Below are 19,463 nucleotides of genomic sequence, written 5' to 3'. Positions count from 1 at the left end.
TTTATAAATATTTTGCTTCTCAATATCTTTAGATCCGTATACCCGTGGCAACCCCTGACGATCAGATATCACCGTTGTGCTGGTTTCTGTAAACAGGAACCTGTTCCCAAGGGTGTTCAACCCAGGCCAGTACAGCGAAACCATTTTGGACACGCAGGCTGTTGGCTTTCCCATCCTCTACATCACTGCTATGGATGCTGATACCACAGTTTATACCTTAGTTTTCCATTCCTCTTATAGTTATAGTTCTAGGCTGTTTATCTTAAATAAACGCTAATCGCTATGTCAAACTCCTTTATCTCAATGTTCCGGTTATGTCAAACTTCAAATGTTTTGGGTTCAGTTTGACATCTTGAATATTTCCAGGACTTTGAGATAGATTGTAACAATACATTTATCACATTTTCATGTAGCCTTAATCTTTAGTTTTAAAATTATATTAATGTTTGATTACACACATTTATTGTACATTTGGTTTCAGAGTCCCCACAATGTAGTCCGTTATGATTTGAAAGGAGAAGCCAACACCATTGACCTCTTTATGGTGGATGATGTTAGTGGCGCCCTTATGCTACGAGATCTGTGTATTCCAGCAACATCAATATTCAGCAGAACACATTCTCAGTAAGCAAACTTTGTTAGTATATGGCAGATGATAATGGAATTGTAATTTAGTAACTTTCATACAATCAGTTGTTAATTGTCACAAAATAAAAACAAATGCTCTTTAAAAGCTGCACTCTCACAGATTTACCATTTTACAACTTTTTTTTTTTTTTGTCTTGGAAAGAGCAAATTTTTGCGTAAATATCTGCAAACCAATGATATAAGATTGCTGACAAAAAATCAGATCGTAGATTTTCATGTTTTTGGCCTAAACTGTTTAAGAAAAAAACATAAAACGATCAGTTTTTGAACTTAGTTACAAAATTCTGCCATCTAATTTTTTGTTAGTAGTCTCATTTATCTAGTTTCCATGGATTTTCGCAAAAATTGAATCATCCAAGACAAAAAATAAAAAAAAATTGTCAAAATGTTTAATCTGTGAGAGTGCAGCTTTAAACCGTTACTAACTGTTTATGAAAAATGCATTAAACATCAATTTTGTAACCTAAATATAAAAATCTGCAATCAAAGTTTTTGTTAGAGGTCTTATATAACTGGTTTTCATGGATTTTTCGCAAAAATTGGCTCATTCCAAGACAAAAAATGAAAATATGTCAATACGTCCAATCTGTGTTAGTGCAGCTTTAATGTTATGACAAAAGGATATTGTTTGAATTGGCGCAAATGTGCAAAAGTATTAGCCATTATAAAAAAAACACCATAAAACTATCCAATCCAAATAGCATAGCCTTGGGACATTAGTCTAAAGCAATATTGTTCAGAATAAAAAAGTTCACCTATGATATTGAATTAAGGTTGCATTGAACAAAGAATAACATGTAAGTTTATAATTAACAATATATTCCAAATCCTGTGCTTGTGTTTTAATATCACCTGGAGCGGCTGCTCCCGTTGAATGACAATTCAAAGGTCAAACGAGTATCTGTCACAAGGTAATCCGTGGTATTGCTTAGAAATCTCGCAAGAGGCTGAAAACATGTGGCTGAAGTTTTTGATTTCCTTAAAAACAGCGTCATGTAACCCAGAACTATTCCTTAGGCAAATAATAAAGATTATTTTTATAAGAAAATATCCGCCATTATATATTACAGTTCCAAGGATATGCATATGACCTTGGTACCCCAAACTCGCTCGACACAAGTCAGCTGGCCAATATCTTTACTACTGTTGTCCGTAACAACTTCCCACTCGAGTTTATCAACACTTCATACAGCCTGACCATCCAGGAGACACACTCTGCCCACACCTTGGTCTTCAAGACCTCAGCCGTCGACAGGGACACAATTGTAAGTGATACTGGCCCCAATTTATCGAAGGTCTTAAGCGTAACAAATTTAATAGTAGCTTATTTCAATAAGCTTAATTTAACATAATAGAAATTGAGTGAAGAAAATGTCCAAAGGCTTTTAAAAATGTAAACATTAAATTAATTTTATTTAAACAAAAATAGTGAGCTTAGCTTTATCCTGTTTTAAGGGACTAGGATTGTTCTTGTTCGAGTTCATCTGAACAGTTAGCGTTTTGTACAGTTGCATGGTTTTTCAAATGATTTCTTATAGAAAGTAATTATGAGAATTATTTTAAAACAAATTGTTTTGCTGGAAATTTTACTCCAAGATTATTTAGATTAACTAGTTTAAATATCAACTATATATAAGATCCTTATGCTATTCAATATTGATTCATTGTTCAGAGGTTCATAATGGGGCTGTTCAAAATGGGTTGAATCCAAAGGACTCCACCAGCATTTAACTTTAACTTTAATCGTATTTTATTGCTTCATAATTGTACACTTTTTGACAATGCATGCAAAAGAAAACAGACAAAACATAAATCTAAGTAACAAGAAAAGATTGACATATTTTACTTAGTCAAAAGCAAAAGGGTTGGGCCACAAGTTTTTACAACATTAGAAAACGGCACTCTCCTAAATCCGAATAAATTATCAAGATGGTTAAGAAATCTAAATATGCATATATAAATTACCTTGCAACAAAATACAATATACAGGGGAAAAGTAGGAAAAGTAATGAAAAAAGGAAAATATTTCAATTCGTCAGAAGTAAGAGCAGAAAAAAACAAAAAAAAAACAAATCAAACAAACAAACTTTTGAACGAATTGAATGATGTTTATGCCTTTAACCTCGTACCGCCTCTTGACCTGTTTGGCTATATTCTAGTATAAGGCAGTATAAGAGATTTGTTCGAAACGCTTCATTGCTTTAATAAACAACTAGACTTGTTGGAATAGTATGCTGTTGTCATTCTCATTTAAATTGTTGATACAAAAAAGTAATTTTTCCGCGCTTAATGGGTGGAAAGTGCGTATATTTAAAAATAGTTGGTGCTTTCATTAACATATTTTGGACATCTAAAAAAGTAATGATCGGCGTCTTCAAGTGTATTGCCGCAAGAACATGATGGAGTTTCACGTAAATGATTATAAAATAAATCCGCATTCAAATTACTTGTATTACTTACAAGATCAGGAAAGTGAACATTTAAATAATCGGGCAATTCGCGGAAGTAATGTTTCTGTCACTCATGAAATTTAATTACCTACGTCCTTCACTCTTCTTTCAAGACACACAACTAAGTTACGTTCAAAACCACAAACACTTTGGCGTTACACTGGGTGACGATGGAACTTGGCATAGTCATATCTCTAACATTACAACTTCAGCAGCAAAGGTCCTTGGTTAAATGGGAATGTTAAAGTTTAAATTGAAACGTAAATTACACTTAATCAAATATATTGAGATAGAAAAATGGTTTCTGGCCAATAACTTTAGTTAGGATTGATAGATATTGACGAAAGTTGGTGTGTAGGTAGCTTATGTGAAGAGCTAGCTTGGGATTGCAGGGCTTTTTCTATAGTACCCACGGGTCCGACTATCGGACCCATTCCCAAAGCAAAATATAAGATATTTTTCCCAATCTTCAGAAAAAAATCCCAATCCAAAAAAAAAAAAAAATTTTTTTTTTTTAGAAATTATTTTTTCCTGTACTGGTTCATTTTTTTAACATCCTAATAAATTATGTCATGTGAAGTTTTTTTGGTAATTGAACTCAGAAATCATTGATTTTCATCACATTCAGAGATCAGAAATATGAAATATTATCTGTCATGATTTATTGCAATAGATATTTTTGCGGGTCTTTTAAAGGGAAAAAACTAATATTAAATCATTACCTATTTCGCAGGAGACTAGACAGCTTTTTCCCAATTTTGGCATTTTCACGACGCAAAATTTCCCAAAATGTCTAGGGTCTTTTTCCCAAAATGGGCAGAAAAAGCCCTGGATTGCTATTGAGGGGGGAGGGGCTAAGGTCAAGGTCACTGTTACTTAAAATAGAAAAATGGTTTCTGCCCAATAACTTTAGTTAGCATTGACCGATATTGATGAAACTTGCGTGTGTAGGTAGCTTATGTGAAGAGCTAGCTTGGAATTGTTTTTGAGTGGGGAGGGGCTACGGTCAAGGTCACTATTACTAAAAACAGAAAAATGGTTTCCGCCAACAGTAATTTTCAGTTACGTCTCTTTTTGATAAAAGTAAAGATAAAGTCATACAACAAATTAATTGGCTATAATTTCTGATTGCCCATAACAAAAACCTGGTTTTGTCGCATTGCGGCGCTTCTAGTTTGTTTTACATATGCGCTGTCAGGGCCCCCATCATAACAATGAAGGCTGAGCGACCTGGTTTCTGACCGACAGTTGGTCAACGATGCAAATTTTTGCACAAAAACATATTTTAGCATATATAATGTAGCTGCATACAAATACCAAAACATGAAATAAACCACATATAACTTACATATTTTCTGCTGAGTTGTCTTTTCTTTGCAAGCTGATGTGTTTACTAAATAGTTTTTTCTGCAGTTGTTTTAACTATTAAAAGCACTAAATTATATCTAAAACGACGAACTCCTCCGAATTTTAGTTATTTCTGTCGATTTTAGTCAGAATTAACATACGACTTATATGGACATGATTCCATTACGTCGTATGCAATGTACAAAGAAATTTCAAATATTTTTTTCTCTGATGCTGTACATTTTATCAAGAACATGTTTACAAAATTTTCAGGCTTAAATTAGTTATCAAAACAAATAATGGTTAAAGTAGGACTGTATAGGTAATTCATTGATTGCCCAATAGGTATTGTGTGTAAATAATCCCAGTAATCCAGTCAATTTTCGAAAAAAGAACACTTTCAAAACGAATGAACACTGCAAAAAATGGCGTCGAAACAAAATGCAGCTGCTGAGTTATGTTGCGGCCCGAATCGAGCTTAATGTGAAACTTTTTCAATGACATCACTCATGACGTCATACAAGCACCTGTTATAGAGGTTATTTTGAACTAACTGTTTTTGCATTTTCGTGACATTTAACAGCCTTTTTAAACACAAACATTTCTTCAACTGTTCCATCCATCATGAAATCATCTACATTAAAATCAATCAAATTATCGTTGCTTATCTTGTTTTAACTGCTTTACTGCAGATTACAGTTTTGCATGTGGCCAATAATTTTACTACGATTTCACTGAAAAAAAATAGTTCCACAGTAAATATGTCCTGCCCATTAGTATTATTGCTCCCAAGGACAGGACAGAAGTATCGAACAAACTTTGAGCCAAAGAGGAAATTGAGCCCAAAAATGTCAAGCCAATTGGTTTTGACTGTAGCTACTACCACAACTACACCACAACTGGATGTGACCCAGGCTCCTACTGTTCCACAGACATGCTAGAATTTCAGTTTAATGTTTGTTGAGTTACACAATTTAAATTGAGAGTTTTACTTTCAAAAACATATACACTTTGCCTAGAATTATTAATAAAGCTTTGATTTTTTAAAAAAGGGTATATTTATTAACTTATGATTATTTGTGTAACAAAGGTACACTTGTTTTAAATGAAAAAATGTTTCAATTATGTTTAAATGAATATGTAAGCAGCGCTAGGCCAATTTTAGGCCAAGTTGTTTATGACGGATTCCTTACAAAATTAATATCTCTTTCCAATACTGTTTGCCAATGATGCATATGGTTTTCCCTTACTAGGTTAATTCTGTCCTGCTGGTCAGATCACAAGCTTTGGGTGTCCAGCTGTCTACTTCTGTGTGATCGGAGTCAGTACTTACATGATATGTCCATCTGGCACATACCAGGTGAGACTTACAATTATTAATCCTACCATAAGCCTGTGAATGCTTCTGAAGACTTAAGTTAAATGATACAAACTTGACATTTAAGCTTCTTTGAAGAAAACAATCTTACAAAACTGCTTTTATGATAATTGAACATTTCATTAGTTTTAGCCAAGGACAAACAAGTATGACCATTCCTAGGTTGGAGTTTTCCTAGGTTCCTAGGCCAATCCTACGTTAAAGTTTGATAAGCCAATCCTAGGTTGAATTTTAATAAGCCAATCCTAGGTTGAAATTTGATAGGCCATTACTAAGGTGAAGGTGAAGTTTGAATGGCTAATCCATATTTTAATTGGTCAGTCCTAGGGTAAAGTATGATATCAGCCAATCCTAGTATCAACTTTTATTATTCAGTCCAAGGTCAATTCTAGGAAGTTTTATGAGCCAATCACAGGTTGAAGTTTGATTGATCAACTCTAGACTGTAGTTTAATTTGACCAATCCTATGGTGAAGATTTATTGGCTAATTCTAGGACAAAGTTTACTGGCCTTCTAGAATGAAGTCTTTTTACCAATCCTTTTTACCAATCTAGAATTATTTTATTTTTCAATTCTAGGATAATTATACTACAGGCTAAGGTTGGATTTGTTTGCTTGCCCTAGCCAATGATGGAATATATTAGCTAAGCTCTGGATGGAATATAATTCCATTTGGCCAGGATGTGGATGTAGTTTGACTTAGCTTTTTTTTTTAAAGTGGACTAGGATGCTTTTTCAATTAATATATGTTTGCTATATATTCCAGGATGAGGTCAGGCAATGGAGCTGTAAGCAGTGTATGCAGGGTTACTACTGTGATAACACAAACGGTCCGATCACCAACTATACATACACTCACCGAATGCCCAACTGGTAAGTCTTTCACTTGTTTGTAAAACCATTGTCAGATGCTGTTGTGATAACTCGAACAGACCAGTTTTACCAATTATTATTCACTTGCAGTACGCCCAGATGGTATATTACAATTTTAATGCCAATCTGGTATATTACAATTTTGGTCATCCTAGGTCATTTAAGGAAAGTACATGTAAGTGGCATTAATGTTAAGTTTGTTATGGAGGGCAATTATGCATATATATATATATATATATATATATATATATATATATATATATATATATATATATATATATATATATAGTTTTGTAATACCGTACATGTGGGCAGAATCGTAGTCCTCAGACCCACGTTGTGGGAGGTACACCGTAAATGTGGGCAGTACGAAATCTTCCCAAAAATACGGTACCTTTATTTCATTCATTTGGTCTTCAGGGGTGATAATTTAATGTTTAAAGATCTGCCCACAATTCGCCAGCTTGGGTTGTGGGAAGAAAAATAATATTTGGCTTGCCTCCCTTGATATATTTTCTGATTAAAATTTTCAATCGAGCAATTTGGTCACCGATATCCCGAAGCCTGCCTACGGAGATGGCCGAGTTGTCACGATCGTCCCTCGTTGCCCAACTTCCCGGCTTGACTCGGAATAGGGTCGGCCATTTTGATAATATTTATGGAGTAGCAGAACAGAATTTGAGGTACGTTTATTGTGTTTTAATTGTTAAACTGGTGAAAAGATGTTTTGTTTTGGCAGTAAACTATTGAAACTTGATCTTTTTAATTTAAGTATTTCCAGAAAAATTGCCACTGGGAGTAATCAGCGGTTTTTTTTATGTTTATGACTGCGCGGTGCCGGCATAAAAAAGTCAACTTGTTCTGGAAGTGGAATAATTTCAAGCAATTCTGTATTAATTAAGATAGCTGTTGAAATGAAGTAAATCTTATTTTTCTCTCATTGATATCAATGCTTTTCACATGTTAGTGTAAAGGGATTCAAATGATAGGAAAAATGTTTTAGAAATGATGCCTACTCTGACTGTAGCTACAATAATGAGCGATCAGGGATACTTTTATATTATTTAGACATTTCTTATGTATCCCTGTAACGCTACAACTCTACCATTTAACAACGGGCGAAATGATATACTGTAATAATATGCATTGATGTTGAATAATAATGACAAAAATTTTCAATTTTTATCCGACAGTGATCTGAACTGGATTTAATTTGTCATTAGAGTTGTTATTTTCACATTAATATATTATGGGTCACGAATACCGTTTACATGTTCACAACCAGTCAGATTTGTCCCAGATTTACCGATATCGGGATACTTGATAAACAATCGACACTTTTAAGTGTTTATGATAAGTTAACATGTTTTTTGGGCATACTGACATAATGTAATATGTGTTTAATAGTAGGCAATAATATTTGCGTAGAAATTTGAATTTATAACGGAGATAATTTCAAAATTGTGACCGCGAGGATTCTCTGCGCAAGGACCGCTTGCCACTTTTTGCTGGGATGGTGGACGTCACGAGTCTGCCATATTAAAAAAAATCATCGAAAGACTCGTTGACGGCTATGTAGTTGGACTAACTCTGACTGGTACATAATCACAAGTTAGACCTAGCTACAATAATGAGCGATCAGGGATACTCTTTTTATTATTTAGACATTTCTTATGTATCCCTGTAACGCTACAACTCTCTACCATTTAACAACGGGCGAAATGATATACTGTAATAATATGCATTGATGTTGAATAATAATGACAAAGTTGTTCAATTTTTATCCAACAGTGATCTGAACTTGATTAAATTGGTCATTAGAGTTGTTATTTTCACATTACTACATTATGGGTCACCAATACCGTTATACATGTACACAACCAGTCAAATTTGTCCCACATTTATCGATATCGGGATACTTGATAAACAATCGACACTTGTACCTGTTTTATGATAACTTAACATGTTTTTTGGGCATACTGACATAACTTAATATGTGTTTAATAGTAGGCAATAATATTTTCGTAGAAATTTGAATTTATAACGGAGATAATTTAAAATTGTGGCCGCGAGGATTCTCTGCGCAAGGACCGCTTGCTACTTTTTGCTGGGATGGTGGACGTCACGAGTCTGCCATATTAAACAAATCGTTAAAAGACTCGTTGACAGCCATTTAGGTGGACTACATCTAGTCCATATGAACAGCCGCTTCAGAGTCTTTGATAATTTTTGTGTTGGCGACTCTTCGTAATAGGGAACACAATAAAAATCCAAATGTTAAAAAACGTTCCCTTAACGCGCATTATTGTGGCTAATTGATCATCATGATGGATATTTTTAATACATATGGCAAATCCGTCATGTACATTTTTTTTGTGTAAAGTGGGTAGATATTCGGATCAGGATTCTGGCTTAAAGCATAAAATATTATAAAAACAAAAAATATTACTTGATAAGGCCAAATTAAAATATAGGTCTGTTTCAGGTTACACGACCGACCCTATTTTTTCCTGCCGACCCTAACCTATTTTTCCCTGAAAAAAATGTGATTTGGGTACGAAAAGCATTTGTTACGAAATGTATGTACTTAAAGTTGACAATATTAGAGTTGGATTTCAGAATGTACTTACCGTATTTCACCTTAGAGTTCGGACACCAATAATATTTTTTTTCGCTCTCCGAAATTCATAGAAAATAACCATTTTTACATTTTATCTACATGTATGGTAAACCTTCTTCATCAAGTTAATTAAAATCCCATTCAGCACCATTTTATACATGCATTGAAATGAATAATCACCTTTTATCGGCTTCAGATCAAACAGTCACGTTGTGTGACGTCCCATAACTCTCAGTTATACGTCCCATAACTCTCAGTTATACCCACGAGGATCTCATGGAGAGCATGGATATTGCTATGCAGGATTAATGTGTCTGGGTGGTGTTTTTGATTGTAACTTAAGTATTGCATTTCTAACTTTAATTCATCACATTAAATAGTTGCCTGTATCATTGAATGTGTTGACTTTGATTGTTCTATTGATGTTTCAATGAGTATTACTGTACGATTATTGCTTCATAAAGTCTATATTAATAGTGTGGTACAAGTTTCAAAGTTTTTTGGCGGATCGTTTGACAAACATGTCATGTCTGTGTTTTCTTAATCACTCGATTGCCCTTGTTGTTTCTTTAATCCTCCATTAAATATATCACACATCCTTTTCAACAGGTAATAAATCGTTTAGGATGGGTAATAACTAACTAACTTATCACAGTGATGTATACGGTTAGGTAATCTAGCCAGGCATTGTAACGATAAAGATCAATAATTTTTATCTGTGAGGCTTAGTAACTGTAAGTTTTGACCGTCTCTGTGGCCTAGTGGTTAAGAGTCCGCCTACGGAGCGGGAGGTCGTGGGTTCGATCCCTGGCCGCGTCATACCAAAAGATGTTAAAAATTGGTACAAGTAGCTCCCTTGCCTGGCGCTCGGCATTTAAAGGGTAGTACTTGGAAAAGTGGTGTACTCAGTACTGGTTTAACCCAGGAAAGTTGTACCCCGTGTATCGGTGCTTTACACCGAGCACGTAAAAGAACCAAGGGGTCCCTTTGAAAAAGAGCTAGGGTATCGCACCCGGACTTCCTTGTATCCCACCACTTTCTCTTCAGCGTGCTGTCCCTTCAGCAAAAACAAAGGACCCTGTTGGAAATAAGTGCTTGCACTTTCACGGGTTATCCTTGACTGCAAGGTCTAAAGAAAAAAAATACATACATACATACAATCGATGTTCTTTGGGTGTCCAAAAATTAGGTACCTAAAATAAATTATTTTTTAAAATAATAATGGATGTCTGAATTTTTAGATTGTCCGAACTCAAAGGTGAATTACGGGTAGTTTGTGCTTTTGTGGCAGGTATATTTTAATTCTTGAACTATATTTTCTTGTCAGATACAAATGTGTCAGATACTGACTTTCGGATTGATATTTAAGACTTAAGTGTGCAATTTTGGCAATAGAACCTGCATGTTACTTGTTCTTCAAACCTGAACCCCAGGTCCTCTTGACAGCATTGAGGTTTCCTTGGCTGATGGCTTATATGGTAAATTTGCCGTCCCACTCTTCATGTAATTATGTTACAGGGAAGTTAGCATTCTACAGAGGGTGATTGAAAGCAAATGGGTGCATAAAGAAAAGTAAAACAGTTCCTGGAAAGTCTTAAATAATAGCAGAGTGGTGTACCATAACTTAGTTGAAATCCAACCATCATTGTAAAAGTATTTAACCAGACAAATAAAGAATGTTTCCTTTGAAGCATGGAACATGTTTAAAAACTACTGATAAACCTGAAAATTGATGACACTATTTTTGTTACTTTCTGAGTCAACAGTTACTGAAATCAATATATCCAAAAAAAATAAAAGAATATTCCGACCTACCTACCCTATTTTTTTGGCAGCGTTACCTGAAACGGACCTATTTTTTATTTGGCCTAATGTTATTTTATATAAGTTAACAAAAATAAATATCCATTTAATAATCATGAGTTTGATATGAATAGCACCTGAAAGGCTGCAGTTCACAGAGTTTTACAACAATCTGAACAATTGCGCTACGGCCGAGTTGTTACGGTTGTATTTAAGAGAACTATTTGAAGCTTGTCAGAGGTGGCCGAGTAATTACGATAAGGGTCGAGTTTTTCTGCTTGGCATTATTGATGTCTTTGTCAGTCAAGTTTCGTTTTTGTTGGAAAGGTAAATCATGTGTTTAAATGCATAAAAACCTTAATTATCCCTTTCAAACATAAAGTACTCTACTAAATAAAATTTCAATATTTCTCAAATCCTCCCGGTTTTTGCACTTAGCAATAAGACATTAGGGATTGGAAGAATCCCATATAACATGTCTATTATATTAGACTAAAAAACATCCTAAACAGTGATATTGTAAGTGCTTTTTGCAATTTCTAGGTCTGACTTAATTTCTTAAACGATTTATCTTAATCGTATTGAAAATACATTTAATATATGAGATATATTATCGGGTTACCTGGCAGTTTGTGTAATTGTTGTTTTGCTTATTTGATGTTAGCAAAAGTCGATAAAGAATCCTTATTTTAAATGATATTCCTATGTTTTTATCAAACATCAGCACTTCTTTTGTTGAAATAATGTAAAATCAAGTGAAATTAAACAACTTATTTTCTATCAGCTTTTATCAAAACAATGCAACATGTGTGCCTTTTAATAAAAACTGACAGAAATTATGTAATAAGTGTCAATTAGACTGTTGAGATGAAAGGTGGCTGTTCATTAAACTATATTATTTATCAAATCAGAGAGCATATAACAAATTAAGAGCTCTTTACTTTGTGTTAAAAACATGTTTAAAAAAGGATTAATATTAAATTTAAGGTGACAGTAAATTGTTTGGTACAGAAGAGGATTAAAATAACTTATAGAAAATGCTGTTCTCTGTCATGCCCTACCTACATGTTTAAAAATATGACTTAAACTCTGTACACAAAATGTTTTAGAATCAGAATATCACTTTCTTTTATGTTGCAGTGCATACTCAGAATTAAGAATTAAATATTGTATAAGGTCAAGTTTGCCATCTCAGGCTCACTTTAAGCACATTATGTTAAATAGAAACCATAAACAGGTTACCAATCTTACAAAATTTGTTTTCTATGCTATGAAACTAAGAAATGAAAAGTTACAAGAATTAGCTGCTTCTTAATAAATCAAAATTTTACGTGTAGAGTATTTTAATATAGAACAGTAAAATTATAATGTTAATCATGTAAATACTAAAGAAATTTTTGCTTAATGTTGTATCACTTATATAAAAATTATTTATATTTGCTTGTATGTTTATTGTTTGTCATGTTATTTGTACGTCTTGGCCCTAATTTATGGTTATATTTATAAATGGCCCAAGGCAAATTTGCCAATATGCCAATAAATCTGATTAATTGATATTTATTAAAATGATAATGTATTTATTTTTGATGATTGCCAAAAGATAACATGTTTATAAAATGAACTTAAACAGTTAAAGTTAATGCATTTGCCCTTTGATCAAATGTAAACAAATCTGTCTATTTGGCAATTGGAAAAAATGAAAACTTATCATATATATTTGTTCCATTTTCTATTAGTCTGATAGTCATAATTTCAGATAAACAGCAGATATTGTATCCAATTTTAGAGGAAGCTGAGCCCATTAAATGGTCTCTGAAATATATATATATATATATTCCTATTAAGTATTCTGTTTTGTAATGAGTGCTTTTATTATGCAATATAACAGTGTCTCACAAAATGTTTATATGAAAGTGTTGGAGAAAAGGGGTGAAATAAGTGATTTGGCACACACACCTAAGTGCTACATACAATGTAGCTATGATGAAAAATCCCCTGACATGTGACCCAAATCCCCTGGCATTCTGAACAAAACTCTCTGGGGAGTGTACATGTATGTTTTAGTATGTTAATTTACAATTAAATCAACTCTTGTTATTGCAGATGACCTTGCCTGGAAGGAAAGCATCACAAAAAGATACTGCCCTTCACTGGGGTGGGAAAAAAGATCCAAAAGGCTTTGCAATAAAATTTTATGGTTTTAAAGGTATGTGGTAACATCAATTCATCATATTGAAGTATAACAGATATCATAAATTATTTAAATGTTCATTGTGAAATCTATAGGGCAAACTGGTATTCACTAATTGAGCTAAAATCAAAACAACCGACACTGAGAGATCTTGTCTCTGGCCAAATGTGGGCCAATATGTTTCAAACTTTTTCATATTTGCTTATGAGTTTTTTTTTATTTGATGAATTCCTTGTCAAACAACAAACACAGAATTTTGTATTCAATGGCAATTAGTGATGAAGCATTATAGCCTGTGTGTCAATTATTCATAGTTCTGGTTAAAATTATTTGCTAAAACACGTTGAAAGTTGAATAAATTTCTGTGATACATTGATAAGGCCAAAATTGTTTGGTTAGGGTAAATCCTTTTCAAAAATAGGTAGGGTAGACATATAGGCATTTTTTTATACTAATTATGATTATGTAATTTTAATTGTTGGATAATGGTATTATCTTCTGTACAGGGTTAGACTATATATAGTCTAACATTTTTCACAAGGTATATATAGTCCCTCGGACTACTGGATCCGAAATCTGGGTAGTCCAGCAAAAATTCTAGAAGTCCAAAAAAATGCAAGCCTGCAACGGATTCCTTCAGTATTTATAGTCTTAGAGAATTGTCCGTTTATCTGTCTCAATCTTAAAATTTCCACATTCTTCTTCAAAAAAAATTGGCCTTTAAATTTAATTTTAAAACCTAAAAGATGCTAAAAACCATGTTAAAATACCTCGGATTAAAAATCTAAAAACCATGCTAAAATACCCCATAATCTGTCACTTTCAGGAAAATGTTGCAATAAATCACTTGACACTTAAAAACACCTCGACTGAGATAGTTGCTAAGTTATGGCACAAATGACAGGCATCCTACTGATAAGCAATATTTGATTATTGACATCCTACTATTCAGTATTCTTGGTTAATCTAAACAACATATCATATAATGCTTAAAAACATGATGAAATAAATTCCGAAAGTGTTATTAATTATTTTTATATGGGAGTAAGATAACAATTAACATGACGCTGCCTGTCAGTCAAACTAGCTGATCAGTCAGCGTCCATATTAGGCATGGCTTATCAGTTGCCGGAACTATCTGCCAGGTCCTCCGACGATCATCACATATCAACAGTAGCGTAATTACGCTGTTATATATATTTAACACAAATTATGTCTCATAATTGAGTGATAGTAAAGAGAGTTTAAGTAATCCGAAATACTGACATTTTCCCTTAATGCTGCTAAAATTATAATTGATAACAAGGGACTGTTTAGTAGACTAATTCAATTCTCAAAATGTCTTAACGTAAACGTACATAATATACATATATTTCCGTTTTAATAGCCTTAAAATAAGAAATATCATGATGTGAACTAGTGTACAATATTGATGATTTCTTGCGATTTAGTTTGATTTTGAAATTTGTCTCTTTATTGCGCGAAAAGTTTTAAATCAGAAGCATTTACATTTGCTTTTAAGTTTGTTTGATATATTAGTGAAAAAGGCACCTCAGTTTATGTGAGTCATAATTTTTTATTAAATTTTATTAAATATCTGATATATAGCTTAAGGTCACAAAAAGTATATACATATAGATAAAACAAAATCATATTTAAAAATGACGCAAATCAAAGTAAAAACCTTTGCATTTATAATGACTATGGTTGTTTCAAAATTTCTATGCTGATTGTTAGAACAGTTTTGCATTTCATTTAATACGGAAATTTATTCATCGAAAGAAACAATAAGGTAGTTATATAAATAATGATAATAATGCATTGCACTTGTATAAAACAGGTGATTCTGAATCGAGAAAGGAAGAAAAATCCATTGAGTTTTGACAATGGATCTATACAAATGATGTATTTAGAAATAAATTATAAGTCTAGACATTTTTCTACCTGAATTATACATTGCATACAATAAATAATAATGAACTTATTTAATGTTATTCTTGCTTTTATTGCTATGTTTTACCATGTTCCATGCATTTTTTTTATCTGATTGTCATTGATAACTTTTGCATTATTATCGTCTGCTTCTGGGTATTTGTCGGAGGTCCCTAATAAAGAGGTCATGTGACACTGTATGTGTAGCCTTATCGCTATGGGCTTGGTCTCAATTGGTATTGGCCCTTGCTTCAATGTAAAAAATGTTACGACATTTTGGCGTGAAAATTAACGCACACAATTTTGTCGTCGTCTGCACTTACACTGCATTATTCCTATTTTGGCAGTATGATTAATTTATCAGCTGCTCTTCTAAAAGCCAGTTTAAAAGATTTCATAAGCCATACATAATGTTCCTTCTGTTTGCTTTATATAAACACTGACATTTGGCAATACTCTAAACCATAATAACCATGACATATTTTCAGAAAATCTAAAAATAGTAACAACCGTCAAGTGTTTGTCTTCATCGTATCTTTCATTGTTTTTGACTGAAAATGCAAGGGATTTAGAAATTCTGCCACTTATTGGACCCAAATCCACCTTGCTGACATTGGCAGAGGTGTACATGTCTGACGATTAAAACACATCATAGGGTGCAAAAATGGTTTTTCCCTTTCTAAATAAAGACATTCTACTGACTGGTTTAAACATTGATCGAAAGGCTATACGAAATGCGCCGAAATTCGGTTAACAGTCCATGTTGTCCGGAACTGCTCGACCATCTTCGGCAAGCTTTACAATGAGTGTTTACCGGTGATAATCAGCTTCTTGACATCACGTTTTACGCAAGTTTAAGCGTAATAAAAAATTTATGCTCAATTAACTGATGTGATATTTACTTTCTTCTAGTAGTCCGACGGACTATTGACTTAAAATGTCTTTTAGTCCCACCAAAAATCTGGTAGTCTCAGACTACCGGACTACCGTTAGTGTCGAACCCTGCTGTATTTATAAGCATTTATGGTTTTCGACTACAAAGTGAAAAACAGTAGAGTCTTTGCCTTTTCCGTATGTAGGGTCAGGTAACCCGAACCAAATGCATTTTTTAGGCCTAACCTGATGTATATAAAGAACCTTTTCTCTAGTTCCCACAAGTCTTACAATCTGACCCATTCTTCTAGTAAAATATAGAATAATTATTACACAATTTGGAGAAAAAAGTCCCAATTAAAATTTTAAAAAATATTTTTACCTGAAATGGACTAATGGTTGACATTTAACATCCTTATGAATTGAGTGATATTATTTTTTTTTTATCACCTTCAGAGATCAGAATTTGACATTTACAGTCATGATTTTTGGCAATAGATAAATATTTACACTTTCATGGATTTATATTTTGAACAGCCATTTCATGAAATGGTCATTTGAAGGGGAAAAGAAACTAATATTTTAATAATTTCTTAAATTGCAGGAGACAAAAAGTATTGTTCTTTTAACTGTAAAATGTTCAATTTTTTAGGTAAAGCATTTCTCAAAATGGCATACATGTAATTCACGACGAAAATTCAATGTCTACGGTCTTTTTCCCAAAATGGGTAGAAAAATGCCTTGGTGAGTACCTAAATCAGAACAGTACATAGATATGGCACATCCATTATAAAAGCTTTTTTCAGATCATGATCATTTAATTAGTAATGATTTTAATCAATAAAGGCACTTGCAGTAGATTCATTAGTTCCAAAGAACACGATTCTCCACTTAGTATTTCAAATACTGCTATTTCAAACACTTAGTATTTCAAATACTGCTATTTCAAAGACTTTTCATAATCAAATGTCAATACATGACACATGGCCCAAGGAATGACTTCATGCTTGCCACAATCACAGAATATTGATACAGCCTGAATTTTTTTACTTAAATTTTCAAATTTTACTGACAAAAATGCAAGCTGGGAATACAAGAATTATTAATTTACTGAAACAAAACAGGTAGCAATAATGTTTAAAAATTACATAAAATAAATAAAAAATAAAAACTGTTCCATATTTACATGTAGGAACTCTTAGGACAAAAATAAATTACTTTTCTTGTAGACTTGTGGTATCTTAAAAAATATCATTTATATTAACCAGCTGGTCTTGAATCCATGTATGATAATGGAAAATTTTGTAGTATAACTAAAATATTTCAAAAATAGTGCCAAAAGTGTTCTGATTGAGGTACTTCAATGGCGGTAAGCACAGGCTAATTTTCACAGTAACACTTTCCAATCGACTAAATACTAAAACAAAAAAAGGCATCAGAGCAAAACATTAACTGTCATGTACTGGACTTTCTTTGAATGACTCAGCAAATGATATCACACATTCACCTGGGAAGGAGTTTATTTAACTGATTATTTCTTGATTTTCATGATGTTTACTACTTAATTAAGCAAGTTAGAAAACTTATTTGCATAAACTTTTATTGTGCATCATATTTGCATGCTTGTGGGCAGAAAATTATGTCTGCCCATTAATACTACAGAATATATATAGATATACAGGAATTGAAATTTCGGCCATTTTTGTATTCCAAGATGGCTTTGTCATGCTAAGGACTAAGGAATTAAATTCTGACTAATAAGCATGAAGATTATTTAGGAAAAAATCATTATATTATCATATCTGAATTATCACTGTTCCATGAGCACTTTCATGACAAGCTGTTTTTAAAGCCAAGAAGTAGTTTTACACTGACTTTTGAAAATGAATGCTTCTCAACTTGATAAAGGGCAAGTCTGGAGCAATTAACTTTTATAGTTTTTATAAACTTGCCCTAAAATAATGTCATTATCTGTCTGTCTGTTTATCCATTTATCGAAACTTTATCATAACACCAACAAAAGTTGAACGTAGTGTGTTGTGTTTATAATGCCTCAACAGTGCAACAGTGCATACCATGTTGTGGGGCCCAGATCTGTTAGTGATTTGTCTAGCTGTAACATCCTCACCAAGGCGACCAGGGTTCGATTTTCGGCCTGGGCGCCTTTGAGTTTGGTAAGTGGTCACCAAGCCGGACAAGTGGGTTTTCTCCGGGTACCCTGGTTTTCACCACAACACAAGACCACACTCTCACGCAACATCGTGCCAACGAGAGTGACTTAGTACGAGCTATCATAGCATCCTTCACAATCGTTGTAAAATATATAATGGTTAAAATTAAAGTAACATTTGAGATTTTAAAGGGTAGGTCCTATATATTTTAGATGAACAACCAGCAGACGCAGAATCCTCCAACTGGTATACTATCAAGTGAAGTGACTCAGACTTACCCTGCAGACCAACTAGCAGAAGAAGTATCCTCCAAAATGGTATACTATTGAGTGAAGCGCCCACACTTACCCTGCAGGGCAACAAGCAGAATCAGTATCCTCCAAACCTGTATATGATTGAGTGAAGTGACCCAGACCTACCCCGCAGAGCAACCAGCAGAAGCAGAATCCTCCAAAATGGTATACGATGGAGTGAAGCGATCCAGAATTACCCAGTCCCCAAAGGTATATTGTTGCTTACACATTCCTCCATCAAAAGGTGTCAGTTGTAAATACTGCCATTAAAATTTTGAAGTGAAATATAATTTTCTCAAATTATTTGTATATTTCTTTGAAAAAAGTCATAACAATCAAACTACGTTTGACATCAGTTAGCCTAACTGTACACTGTGGCTGGAGCTTGCAGGTTCATGGTACACTGGCCATGTTTCTAGATAGATTTGTTCTATAATCTGGGAATTAATAATTGTGCATTTTGGGATATTGAAATAATTAAAGAATCTTAACTGTCTGTTTTGTCAAAATAAAACCCACCATTGTTATTCCAGTTGTTAACATTATGCTGCATGAAAGTTTTGCTATGTTTTTAGCTCACCTGTCACGTAGTGACAAGGTGAGCTTTTGTGATCACTCTTCGTCCGTCGTCCGTCCGTCCGTCCGTCCGTTCACAATTGCTTGTGAACACAATAGAGGTCACAATTTTGACCTAATCTTTATGAAACTTGGTCAGACCGATCATCTCTATAAAATCTAGGTCAAGTTCGATATTGGGTCATCTGGGGTCAAAAACTAGGTCACTAGGTCAATTAGTAGAAAAACCTTGTGAACACAATAGAGGTCACAATTTTAGCCTAATCTCAATGCAACTTGGTCAGAATGGTCATCTCTATAAAATCTAG

At 33.4% G+C, this 19,463-nt stretch overlaps 1 protein-coding gene and 1 long non-coding RNA gene across 2 annotated transcripts in view; both read left to right on the top strand.

Moving 5' to 3' along the window:
• The first annotated feature begins 172 nt into the window (after positions 1 to 172).
• The window catches only part of LOC128208182 (uncharacterized), a 48,913-nt gene continuing 29,622 nt past the window's right edge, over positions 173 to 19,463 (top strand). Inside the window, exons 1-5 of the mRNA XM_052911613.1 lie at positions 173 to 208; positions 482 to 624; positions 1,719 to 1,913; positions 5,699 to 5,805; positions 6,590 to 6,696. Of these exons, the coding sequence (XP_052767573.1) occupies positions 6,591 to 6,696 (106 nt within the window). The 5' untranslated portion in view covers positions 173 to 208; positions 482 to 624; positions 1,719 to 1,913; positions 5,699 to 5,805; position 6,590. The remainder of the gene's footprint in view (positions 209 to 481; positions 625 to 1,718; positions 1,914 to 5,698; positions 5,806 to 6,589; positions 6,697 to 19,463) is intronic.
• Positions 7,217 to 18,783, top strand: LOC128208184 (uncharacterized). Its single transcript, XR_008256868.1, has 3 exons — positions 7,217 to 7,379; positions 13,223 to 13,325; positions 18,499 to 18,783. It is a non-coding gene; the product is annotated as an uncharacterized LOC128208184 (long non-coding RNA).

Source organism: Mya arenaria, chromosome 11 (assembly GCF_026914265.1).
Source record: "Mya arenaria isolate MELC-2E11 chromosome 11, ASM2691426v1".
In the NCBI taxonomy this organism is placed as follows: Eukaryota; Metazoa; Mollusca; class Bivalvia; order Myida; family Myidae; genus Mya; species Mya arenaria.
This window is presented reverse-complemented; position numbering and strand designations above follow the sequence as displayed.